Source organism: Podarcis vaucheri (genome assembly GCF_965113315.1).
Source record: "Podarcis vaucheri genome assembly, chromosome: 11".
Taxonomy (NCBI): Eukaryota; Metazoa; Chordata; class Lepidosauria; order Squamata; family Lacertidae; genus Podarcis; species Podarcis vaucheri.
The window spans coordinates 32935222-32947252 of NC_138749.1; the positions used below are offsets into that span (position 1 = coordinate 32935222).

The 12031-nt window shown below is 39.1% G+C and overlaps 1 protein-coding gene across 9 annotated transcripts in view; it reads left to right on the forward strand.

Moving 5' to 3' along the window:
* Positions 1-12031, forward strand: part of XRCC4 (X-ray repair cross complementing 4) — a 110013-nt gene that overhangs the window by 30542 nt on the left and 67440 nt on the right. For all 9 annotated transcript variants that reach the window (XR_014212108.1, XR_014212109.1, XM_082192019.1 and 6 more), the window contains one exon: positions 11819-11985. Coding sequence is in view for 7 of the 9 variants with exons in the window: in XM_082192019.1 (XP_082048145.1) it covers positions 11819-11985 (167 nt within the window). In the remaining 2 variants the exon portion in view is untranslated. The remainder of the gene's footprint in view (positions 1-11818; positions 11986-12031) is intronic.

The window sequence follows — 12031 nt, forward strand, 5'->3', positions numbered from 1 at the left end:
TTCTTTTTATGTATTGTAAGGTATGTTCTGTTAAATTTTCTATTGTTTTCTTTTTTTCTTTTTTCTGTAATCTTTAAACTTCTAATAAATATCATTTTTTTTTTAAAAAAGAACTTACATAGTACAGTGGTACCTCGGGTTACAGACGCTTCAGGTTACATACGCTTCAGGTTACAGACTCTGCAAACCCAGAAATAGTACCTCAGGTTAAGAACTTTGCTTCAAGATGAGAATAGAAATCACGTGGCAGCAGCGGGAGGCCCCCTTAGCTAAAGTGGTGCTTCAGGTTAAGAACATTTTCAGGTTAAGAACAGACCTCCAGAACGAATTAAGTTCTTAACCCGAGGTACCACTGTAATTATTACCTATGTTTCTGTTCATTCTGCGGGGTCAGATTTAGAAAAAGCAAGGTATGGATAGCGCCTTACCTTAGTAGAAAGAGAGTTGAATATTGCTCCTGAAGAGAAGCCAGTAGCAATGCTGGAGTATGGATTGTTTTAGTCCATCATAGAGTGACCTATCCAGGTTAGTCACAGACTGGAGAGGAGCAGTGGAAAAGCTTTCATCATTGACCTACTCATTTCAGATCACTTTTTACTTTTTCACTAGTGCTGATTAGACTTTGGCTCTTATAAAGCAAGAAAACAATCTTGCAAAGCTCTTCCAAACTTAAATTGGCCCAATAAAATTCACTTTAATGACGTGCATTCTAGTGCTTGGTGAAGCTCATATACCTGAATGAATATTCCCCAAGGAATTCTACCGTTTTCAATTTAAATGCCTGTTATTATAATTAGGTAAGTTAAAATATCGACTGACCTAGGTCACAAAATTATGCCCACTTACCTGGGAGTAAGCCCCACTGAAATCAAAGGGGTTTACTTCTGAATAAGATTGCGCTTCAAATGCCCCCCCCGCCCCCGACATGAGGAAAAGAAGTGGAAAATCATGTTGTAAGAGTGCAAGGCACAGATGTACTGCCAATGCTGTGATTGTGGATGTGGTTGTGAATGCATGTCTTCCAGACACTGCAATAATCACAGTTGCTGCCATTTGGATTTATGATGATGGGGTTTCCTCACATTCCATTTGTTTAAAGGAATACCCTGGAATGGTTTGGGGCTGTTTGCATGTGAAAAAATGTTTTGCTCTTCCCTAATATCATGCATACCATTATCAACTTTCTGAGATGGAAGCAATTTAAGTTTCCTTCATTCATTTGTCCTGTTGGGAAGACCATGTTTCACGTGTGTCTTAAAACACATTTCAGCATGCCAGATGTTACGTTCTCTGCGAGTAGCTGCTGAAAACATGATGCAAAATGTGGAATAATTGAACTGTATTAAGACAGCAGACTCCTTGATACCAAGGACTTTGGTATGTAGGGCAACTGCATAGCTTTCAATTTGTTTAAGCCTTAATAAATTTTGGTTCCACTGTTTTTTTGCCTTGCAAGTAGCCAGGTCCAAGTTAAATTATCTAATTTAACAGTACAAATATTTGACAGTAGAAATATTTTAGGATTTTAAATTTATTTTAATGGCTGGCATTGTCGTACATCTAAGACAGGATCAGGGAATCCAAGGCCCAAATGTGACCCTCCAGTACTTTCTGTTTGGCCCTTGGGACTATCTCCAGACAATACCATCTCTCAGAGGCCACCCTCTTGAATGCTTTCGATTGGCTGGAATGTGTTCTGTAACTGTGATAATGCCTGTTGCCTTCGTGAAAGGAGGATGGAGAGAGGTGTATGTATTTGGGCATGTGGAAGTCTCTGCTATTTGCATGGCTGGAGTGTAAAATGTCACACAAAGGTAGGAGTCACAACCTTTGCTCTGCCCACTTTTGTGATTGGCTCCACTCCCCTCTGGCTCCCAGAAGGTCGCTCACAGTTTAAAATTTCTTTCCCCATATGAGTACCTTGTGTGGACTGTAAAATCGGGAGTTGCTTGTTGCTCCCTAGGCTATATATAAATAATACAAATCTGCCTGACATTTTAAATTCATTATTAAATATCAACCATTTAAACACATCTAAATCAATGTTATTTATCAGTTTTTAAAAAATATATAATAAATCAGAGTCAGATCTGATAAAACTTTCCAGTGTGGTCAGGTACGGTATTAATAAATAATATTAACTAGCAGCTAGTTCCTAAAAAGAGCCAAGCAGGAAATAGCAAACAGATTTCGGCTGATGCTGTCTCCTGCTTCTCCACTCTCTCATATTCTGGTTCTTAAAGGTTCTTAAAGGCAGTTCTTAAAGGCTCCAACAACAATAGAGACAAGGGGAAGGGGAAATTGGTGTTCAGGCTTCAACCTTGTGCTTTGGATGTTCCTGATTTTTCACGACCATTGTTGACGCTAAAAGCATTTTTAGAAAGGGAGCGTTTACATGAGGTGTTCGCTCAAACAAATGGCTGTTTGTTCAGTAGTAAATGCCTCTGAGTTCAGTGGAGCTTCCTTGCAAATAACCGTGCAACAGGATTTTCTGCGGCCCCAAACAGATATTCCATTTGCTAAAGAAGTATAGAAAACTTTGCCACAGTAGAGGAAATGTAAACCCTGCTGCACAGAGGATGTGCTCTTGATTCTGTCAAGCTGTTTGTAACTCAGAGTGCAGTTGCAGAAATGAGCATTCAGTCTTCTTGTGCTATGTATGTAGTAACCAGGGTACACTAATCCAAAATACGGCTTGAGTTGATTAACTTAAAATGATTATTTTCTAAACTTTTGCTGTATGCAGCTGAAAGAAAAAGTAAAGTAATGTTTCCTGTTAAAACTTGATCTGAGTAAAACACTAAAAGTTTGGACACAGTTTTTCTCAAATGTGTACTTTGTATACAACATACATTTTAGGTTAAGCCCCCAATAAATAAATCAATGAAATGAGTCTCCCACGGGTACCACCTTTGTTAACCTTGGCACAGCTGTTGTAATTCAACTTGCACACACAAATATAATGAAGTCCTTGACATCACAGATTTTCTGTAACTGCTGCTTAATGGCCAGGCATTGTAAACATATATACCCCCCTCTGAAATTGTACTGATTCAAAATGCTTTTAAACTTTTTTCAGCTGAAGTTCATACTTCTCATCTGTGTGGTGGCCGATATTGTACTAAGGTTGAATTAGATCTTTGTTTTTAATGACCATTAATGGCTAGGTGCTGGGCAGCAGGGTCATTATTTATATAGTTACCACAAAATACCACCGTGTACTTCACTGAAATTGAACAGCAACGTCTCTGGAAACAGTGATAACGCTGGCTTACTAGCACATTATATCCTGCCAGACTGTGACTGCATATTCTGATCTTGAAAGCTAAATGGGATCAGAGTCTTGGAGGCGAGACATCCAACGAAACTCCTTTTTTACTGCATGAACGGCTGTTGATCATTCCTCATGACACTCTTTATTCAAACCCTGTGTTTCAGGAAAGGGAAATACATGATGCCATTCATAGACTTGTCACTGAAAACAGTATTGTGTGCCATTGATATCCCCCGTTGTCTCCCTGTAACTTTTAGTGAGAGAAACGTGACGTGGCATTATGCATTTCCCCACTCCTCTACATTGCTGTGATGGCACATCAGTCAGGTATAAGGAACCTGCAACCATCCAGATTGGATGTTTATATGTGATGTTAGCACAGCCTTCCTCAACCCAATGTTATGGACTTTAGCTTCCTTCATTCCTGACCATTGGCCATGCTGGCTGGGACTGATTAGACAATGTCTAGAGGGCCAAAGGTTACCCCCTTCTGAACCAAGAGAGCCAGCAGAGCAGGCTGTCCTGCTGCAGGTTGCCTGGGCCATTCATTCACTTCCTCTTATTCTACTGTAGTTTGCATCGCCACCCATCTGTGGCCAGGCAAACTGTTGTATGATGACACTTGTACATTTTCATTATATAGTAAGAAATGCTTACATGTTAATTTGCTAAGTTATCACCCTTCTAATTTTTATTTAAGTAATTAAATTTGTTTTTCCCCCAATCAAGTTAGAGTGCATTCCTCTTATACTGGACATGCTACTCTTGTTTAACATAAGACAGTCTTCTCCAAGCTGGCATCCTTCAGATCTTTTGGACTAAAATTCCCATTAGCACCAGTAGCTAGCACACTTGTGCTGTATAGAGGCTAATGAGCAAATAGAGAGAGGTTGAGAGAAGTAATGAATGGAAGATACAACTGGTGCATTAAGAAAACCTAAGAATTGGCTATTATATTAAGCATGTATGTTACATGTAGGTTCAGGGACTGTTTCTCCCCTTCAAAACAAAAAATCTGAAAACTTGTGTTTTACAGTGGCAAAGTGGACTTGTAATCGACTATAGAGAAGGGTACACAATCTTACTGCATTCAAGTTTATCTTTAGTTGAGGATATTTGTTTAAGTAAGGAAAACTGTTGCTGACCTCTTGCACAGTTAGCACTATCCAATTGGTTTTGATAGAAATGTTGTTTTCATAGTTGCCAGAATTTCCTCTTGTTTCACTGTGAAGTATCTCCCAGTTTTCCTCAAGAGAATTTTATGACATAATCCTAATATTGTGTATTGAATTAGTTTTGCTTTGTAGGCTAGAAGAAACTTTTGCATGTTAACCAATTTACGGCAATGTTTTCCTTATGTATTCCAAAAACTGCCTTCCAGTTTCCTATGTTCTTTCATTTTCCTCCTTCTCCTATGAAATAGCCTTCTCACACAAAACTGACCGATAGAAAATATTTGCCTTTAGATTTGATGACAGGCTATAGAAACTGTAAAACTATAACAGTAGACACTTCCTCTCACTGTCCACTCACCATGATATTTCCTACCAGTATGAGGGCAATGTCCATCTGCAGTCCTTGGTGCCAGCTAGCTTTTGGGGTTGCAGAAATATTTTTCTGCAAGGATAAGGAGTCTCTATCAATAAAGCAGAATCTTTCCTAATCTTCCCACCATATAGATTATTGAACTGTTTACACATGAACTTCCCAATATATTAATATAGAAAGTGATGATTCAAAAGCCTTAAAATAATACTGAATGTGTCATTAAGGTAAGATGGGGAATATGCAGGAGAAATTATTCTGAGGAGATATGGAGGGCGTTTGTAGAATTTGTACTGTTAAAATGGACAGGGGTCAAACCATCACAAGAGGTGTTGAAATTTTGGGGGGTTGGATAGTTACAATGGAATGGTCTCGGTGATGGGGTGCACATTTTTTATTCTTATTTATTTATTACTTTGTCAAAATATTTTAAAAAATTTTTAAAAATGTATAAAAATAAGATAAAAAATTAAATAATAATGTTATTAATAATACTAATAATACCGAACGCTAATACTTTAAGGCTAAAGTCTTTAGAGAGGTTTGTACTTGCTAATAGGTGATTTATACATAATTTACTTGACAATTCTAGCTGGATGCAGTTTGGATTTTGTAAAATTTTAGTATTATAAGCATTAATAATTCAATTTATATCCTGCCTTTTTTCCTGGAGGAGCCCAGTAAAAAGCACCAAGAAAACAGGCTATAGTTATTTGAAATGAACATAATGTTATTACTCATACTGGAAAATTGTTTGTAGTACTCAATTTAGAAACATTTATATTTTGCCTCAGTCTAGGCATTATCTCATGCTTATTCATATTCACGGGGGTATACATTGACTTTCCACGCTAGGAACCAAAACACAAAAATGTAAAAGCCTCCACAATGGTTGAGATTTTCACTTTCTGATTACTGTATATTCAAAAGGAGTTGGGTTTAAATTACTGCACACCACTGCCGTATTAATTTCAGTGGTATGTTTAAGAGGTACTTTATATAGTTTCCATTACTTCTCAAATGAAAAGGTCAACACCTGAAAGGGAAGTAGTTCCCAAGACATGTTCTCTGCATACCTGACATTTATTATGCTAGACGTTTCAGTTGTGTTTTATTAAGGCTTTTTAAAAAATCAGTCTGGCTTTGCCTTTTTATAAATATGGCCAATTGAGATGTAGTTTTAACATGCTCCTATTTATGTAGCTGCTACTACATCATATGTTGGTGTGCTGTTGCTTTTCTTAAAAGTGCTGGAAGTCTTAATTATTACTTTTGCCAACTTTGTGTACTTTGACAGCATATTGCAAGCATGATAGCAAGCACAAATCTATATTTATATAACTCTGCAGCTCACATTCTGGTTGTGACGGTTGATGGTCTGATGTTGTTAATTGACTGCTTATTATTTGGCAACCTTGAGAGGCCTGTGTGAAAACTGGGTTGTTTACACCTGTTATAAGGCTAGGGGCGACTGCCTGAGGCTGCTTTAGGCAAAAAATAAAATGGTGTGTTTCCATTCTGATATATGGAAGCTAGCTGGCCTGGCAGTCTAGTCATTCTTCAACGCAAGAGTCTTCCACTTCACCTAATGGGCTAATTTAGGGGTGTGAGATAGGCTTGCACACACTCCCATGCGAGTATAATAAACACTAACAGCTTGCCTCTTGCATCTTGCTGAGGCAATTAGCAGCAAACCAAAGTCACCATTTCTGAGTATGTGGTTAGGTGTGTTGGAGAGAGTTTCCCTTGCCCTTCCAGGGCTGGTAACTCACCAGCTTGCCTTGCCTTCATCTGTCTGCTTACTTCCTACTTAAATCTGGGCTCATCTTTGTGCCTTCTCATACAAGCCAGATGCTTCTTCTGAAATTCTACTCGAGTAATCTTCAATTCAGGGGTGTAGCTAGCTGCTCTGGCACCTGGAGCAGCGGGGGTGGGGCGATCCGTGCACGGAGGTGCTTCAGTGATCCTTGATCCACCCAGGGCGGGGGTGCCACAGTGAGCTGCCCACGGAGTCCGCTTGTCGGACGCAAGCCTCACGTTGCGGTATGCCATTTTGTCACCCCCTCCGGGATGACACCCAGGGTGGACCACCCCCACCCCCACCCCCTTCCTACACCCCGGCTTCAATTCTGTCCATGGGTTGTGCATGCCATCCAGCCAGCCAGCCCTGCTTCCTCCATCACTGACCTTCCTGTTGATTGAAGGAGTATTATAAGGGGATTTGGCTGAATGCAGTTACAGTGCACCTTGTAAACAGGAACCCAGATTACACAGGGTGCTCTCTCTCTCTCTCTCTCTCTCTCTCTCTCTCTCTCTCACACACACACACACACACACACACCACTACAGACCTTCCTGCCCAATAAGGGAAGGTCAGGGGTGGAGAAGGAGATGTCACATGCAGATGCCCCTATAGCCTCACACAGTACTCATGCTTGGGGCCTTTCCCCCTTTGCTAAATATCAGCCAGCCATTGAGCAAGCCGGATAAAACTTTGTTAGACCTTCTAAGCCACTTTTGTAGTCTGAGCCTCTTGTTTGCTATAGTTGTTGTTGTTGTTATTATTATTATTATTATTATTATTATTATTAGCCCGCCCATCTGGCTGGGTTTCCCCAGCCACTCTGGGTGGCTCCCAACAGAGTATTAAAAACACGATAAAACATCAAAAACTTTCCTAAACAGGGCTGCCTTCAGATGTCTTCTAAAAGTCAGAGAGTTGTTTATTTCCTTGACATCTGATGAGAGAGCGTTCCACAGGGCAGGCGCCACTACTGAGAAGGCCTTCTGCTAATATTGGGAATGTTGTGTGCGCTCTTTTTGTTGTACCTGTTTGGTTTTGATTTTATGTTTGATTCTATATTTACACGGCTTTCATTGTAAGCGGCCTAGAGAACTTTGTGTGAGGGGGATGATGAACAAATCCTGGGAATGTGTGGGGAGAGATATTATGGCCCAGCCTTTCCATGCGCATGCATTGTAATTTCTGAACAATTGCTCTAGGAAGCCTACATGAATATGCCTACATGAATATGTGCCTATGCAGCCTCTGTTCAGATGGCCATTCATGGAGTAGGCAGGGCCAGCTGCTGATAGACTTACTTCCACCACCACCCGCCCCACGTTCAGAACACACATCCCCTCTTTAAATGCGAACGAACTAGCTTTCCTATGAAAGAGAAAATGAGGAAACCACACAAACATCAATGATCTGTCTTAAAACAAACCCCTTATAACCCAGCTCAGCTTTTGCTGATGCAACACCTAGAATACTGTAACCAAAGTTTTTAGACTTTTTTACTTTCTTTCCAGAATTTTCAGACTAAAGGCTAGTTTAGCTTTTACATTTTTTTGTAAGTGTGTTGCGTAATAACACGGGTTCTTTGCCACACCCAGCAATGACATGGTTGCTGTTGAACATTATCCCTGGAGATGGTGATGGCACAGCTTAAAAAAACACGTATCAGGACCACTGACTGATTAACTTAGGAAATCAAATGGCATAATGTTTTCCAGATGGATGTTTTGTGAAAACAAGTTTGTCATTGTGTCAATTTCAAACAGGAACACTTGGAAAGTGATTTTAAAAACACGATATAATGCTTTTATTGTATAAGTTTCTCGCCTCATAACTTGTTGCATTGATGTGGCATTTTGTTATTTGAAATGTATCAGTTGCATTCAGTGTTTTACATAGAAAAGTGGGGTATAAATATATTGTGATTAAAAAAAAAGTCCTTGTTGAGGCAGGATTATGTACCCAAACATTTCTGATAGATTTTCCTAATTTTTTATAAAGAATGTTATGAAATGGTTTTCTCTGCACTATACAACAGCAGCAGCAGCAGCTCATATTTTTTTTTGGGGGGGGGAATAGAGCATTGTGGCGTACAGAGCCCCCAGTTGTCTCACGGACTATTGACCTGTACACCACTAATCCGCTGCCACCAACCAGGTCCTCCCTGGTAAATCACTTATTCTCAGTCAGGTTCTTAACAAAGAGTGTAGTTTATTGCAAACACAAATAAAATTTAACTGCATTCAAACGTTGTTACTCTTTACCTTCTTAATCTTATTTTATCCTGCCTCTAACTCTTCTGTCTCCCCTCACAGAAGAACCAACTGCACTAACTATGTCTCTATTTCCAACTGTCTGCCATGTTGCTGGTCTACATCCCCCCCACCTCACAAATAAGTGAACTTCAGCAAATTCCACTCCCATTCCCCTTTTTCCTTCGAATTCTGACATCCCGAGCGAAGAGTAGCTGAGGTTTTCTGCATAAATAAAAGCAATGGTTGGCTCATTATGAAGAAAACTATATATAATACGCTGCTGAATAGGAAAGGATCTATTTGGGGTGTTTGGAGCTGGTTTCTTATCTCTGTGTACAGTAATTTATGTAGAGGGCAGAATATTGCAGGTGAGATCTTCCTCTTCCTGGTATCTTAATTATGGCAGAAACTGAACTCCATGGAATGTTATGCTCTCTGTGAAGCTATTAAGGGTACAGAAGACTTCTTGGGGACTGGTGGGGAGGTAGTCTTATTGGGAATGGGGACTTCCTTAGATGAGGGTTTGATAATGCGATGGATCAGAACAATGTGCCTCAAATCAAGACTTTGTTATATCAAGCGCTCATTATTCTCATTGGAGAGGTTACATTAAGTAATATGTTTGAATGTTGAATGTGTAAGTGAATGTCTAGAGAGAATGGATAAAACAGACACCATTAGATGTACTGCTGGATAAGTGCTTAATGGTTATTTTATTTGTATTTGTTTAAAAACCAATAAAAATGTTGTTTTTATATAAAAAAACCCAATGTACCCTCCACCCTCTTTTTCCTGTTTTGCTCCATTCTTTTCCTCCCTATGTCATCCAGCGGATAGAGCCTGGAAACAATTTGGTATAGAGATCTAGTATTTTATATTGTATAATACAATTGCTCACTCTGAACAAACCAAGATCAAAGCAAAGGAAATAAAAACCTACAAAATCCAACACCCTGTGGTGTAAGACTGATTTGTAATTTGCTGAATTTTCTCAACCAAATATCATTGCAATTGTAGTAATTGGAAAAGTTAGTATTTGGAAAAGGTAAATGTTATCAGAAGAAGCTTGATACCAGTTTCGCCCAAAGAGCATCAGTGCTCAATGAAGTCGTTGATTGGCTAGGCAAAAGATACAGGATTTTAGAAATCCAGGTAGAGAGGCAATTCCAAACAAGCTATATTGGTGCATGCCTAGTTAGACTATACTGTAATCCTATAGCTGCTTACATATGAGTAAGCCTAATTGAATTCAGTAACGTTTTCTTCTTATTAGACATGAATATAGGATTCTGCTCTTTCTTGCTTTCCTCTGTGTCCCTGTTATGTAATGGGTATTATTTTTTTTAAAAGTGGGGGACTTCAGATTGAGACACCATTTCCCCAGCGGATCCACTTAGAAATGTCAGTGGAATATATATACTTGACCACCAAAATCCTGGTGTTGGGTTCTTGTTAAATCTCATGTTAGTAGACTGAAAAGAGAAGTGGGAAACAAAGTAATTACATTTGCACATGGTATATAATCAGACAGCTGAAAACAGCTGGAGGCAGTAGGAAGATATGAATTGATCTGTAGAGATTTCAGCAATGTGCAGAAATTAGTGAAATTTTTCTTGGGGAAAAATATTAACTGGGGAAAGAAAGGGAGGAGTTGGGACATCAGGAAAAAAAAATCGTGAACCACCTACATGTTGTACAGTGGTACCTCAGGTTAAGAACTTACCATATATACTCGAGTATACGCCGACCCGAATATAAGCCAAGGCACCTAATTTTACCACAAAAAACTGGGAAAACTTATTGACTCAAGTATAAGCCTAGGGTGGGAAATGCAGCAGCTACTAGTAAATTTCAAAAATAAAAATATATACCAATAAAATTACATTAATCGAGGCATCAGTAGGTTAAATGTTTTTGAATATTTATTTCAAAGAAAAACAGTAAACTAGCTCTGTAAGCGGAAAAGAGGGTCAACAAAAACAATATGGTTTCAACAATAACTTTAAAAGTACAAAAACCATCTCTCTCCCTTCTCACTGTACTCAAACTACTCCCTCTTCCATTCCTCAGCTGCCTCATGAGAGCTCTCAAATATTCCACAGTACTTTACTCAAACCTCTTACCATTGTTTAAAACTGCCAGTTTCCCCCGTCCCCACCAGCCTTTCAGTGTTTCTCCCTTCTTGTGCAACCTGACTTCACTTTTGCTTATTATTGGTACGGTTAAATTATTGGTACAGGTAAAGGGTAAAGGTAAAGGGACCCCTGACCGTTAGGTTAGTCGCGGATGCTATGGCAAATACCCATGACAGAAAAAGTGACGTAGGAACTTAAATTAGCTAAAGGCAGTGCTTTTTTCTGGGGGTACGCAGGGGTATGCATGCCCCTAAACATTTTGTGAATCTAAGTTTGGCCTCATTGTCATCTTCGCTAGTGGATTACCTTAACTCTTGATAAAATGTAAAAAATTCAATGCATACTGTCCCAAGCTTTTGGGATTGATAAATTGATTTATTAATAAATTCTGAGTTTCCCAATGACTTTATCAGTTAGCAGGATCTGGATGCACATGCAATTTCTTGTGGCTTGTATTAGACCACTATAGATTTGAGAGGTATAGCTTTATCCTATGCAGATCCAATAAAGTCCTATATTTTATGGCACTTCTATTTCGGAAGGCAGCACACAATCTGTGTTTTATTGGAGTTCCATTTACAGTCGAAATGAAACTAATCCCTGCTCTAATGTCCATTTTCAAATATCAGTAGAGACCTTTCAGATCAAGTCCTAGGAAGGAAAAGCTTTCACCAGTATACAAGCTCTATCGTCTTGCTGTTGTCATTTGTAACAGGAAAGCATTTGTAGAGTGACCATTGAAGATGCCTGATTGAAAATGGGTATCCTGACCTTATCTAGCTAAGTAACTCATTGTTTCTTTTTGTCCTAGTTTAGACTCGGATCGCTGATGTTACAGAAAGTCTCAGGTCCAGCAGAAGTCATTAGTGAGCTGATTAGCTATTGCCTAGACTGCATAAAAGGGCTACATTCAAAAAATGAGCATCTGCAAAAAGAGAATGAAAGACTTCAAAGTGATCTGGATGATGTGCAAGAGCAGTAAGTTGAAAATAAACTGCATGGGATATTCTTTGTTTGATTTTTA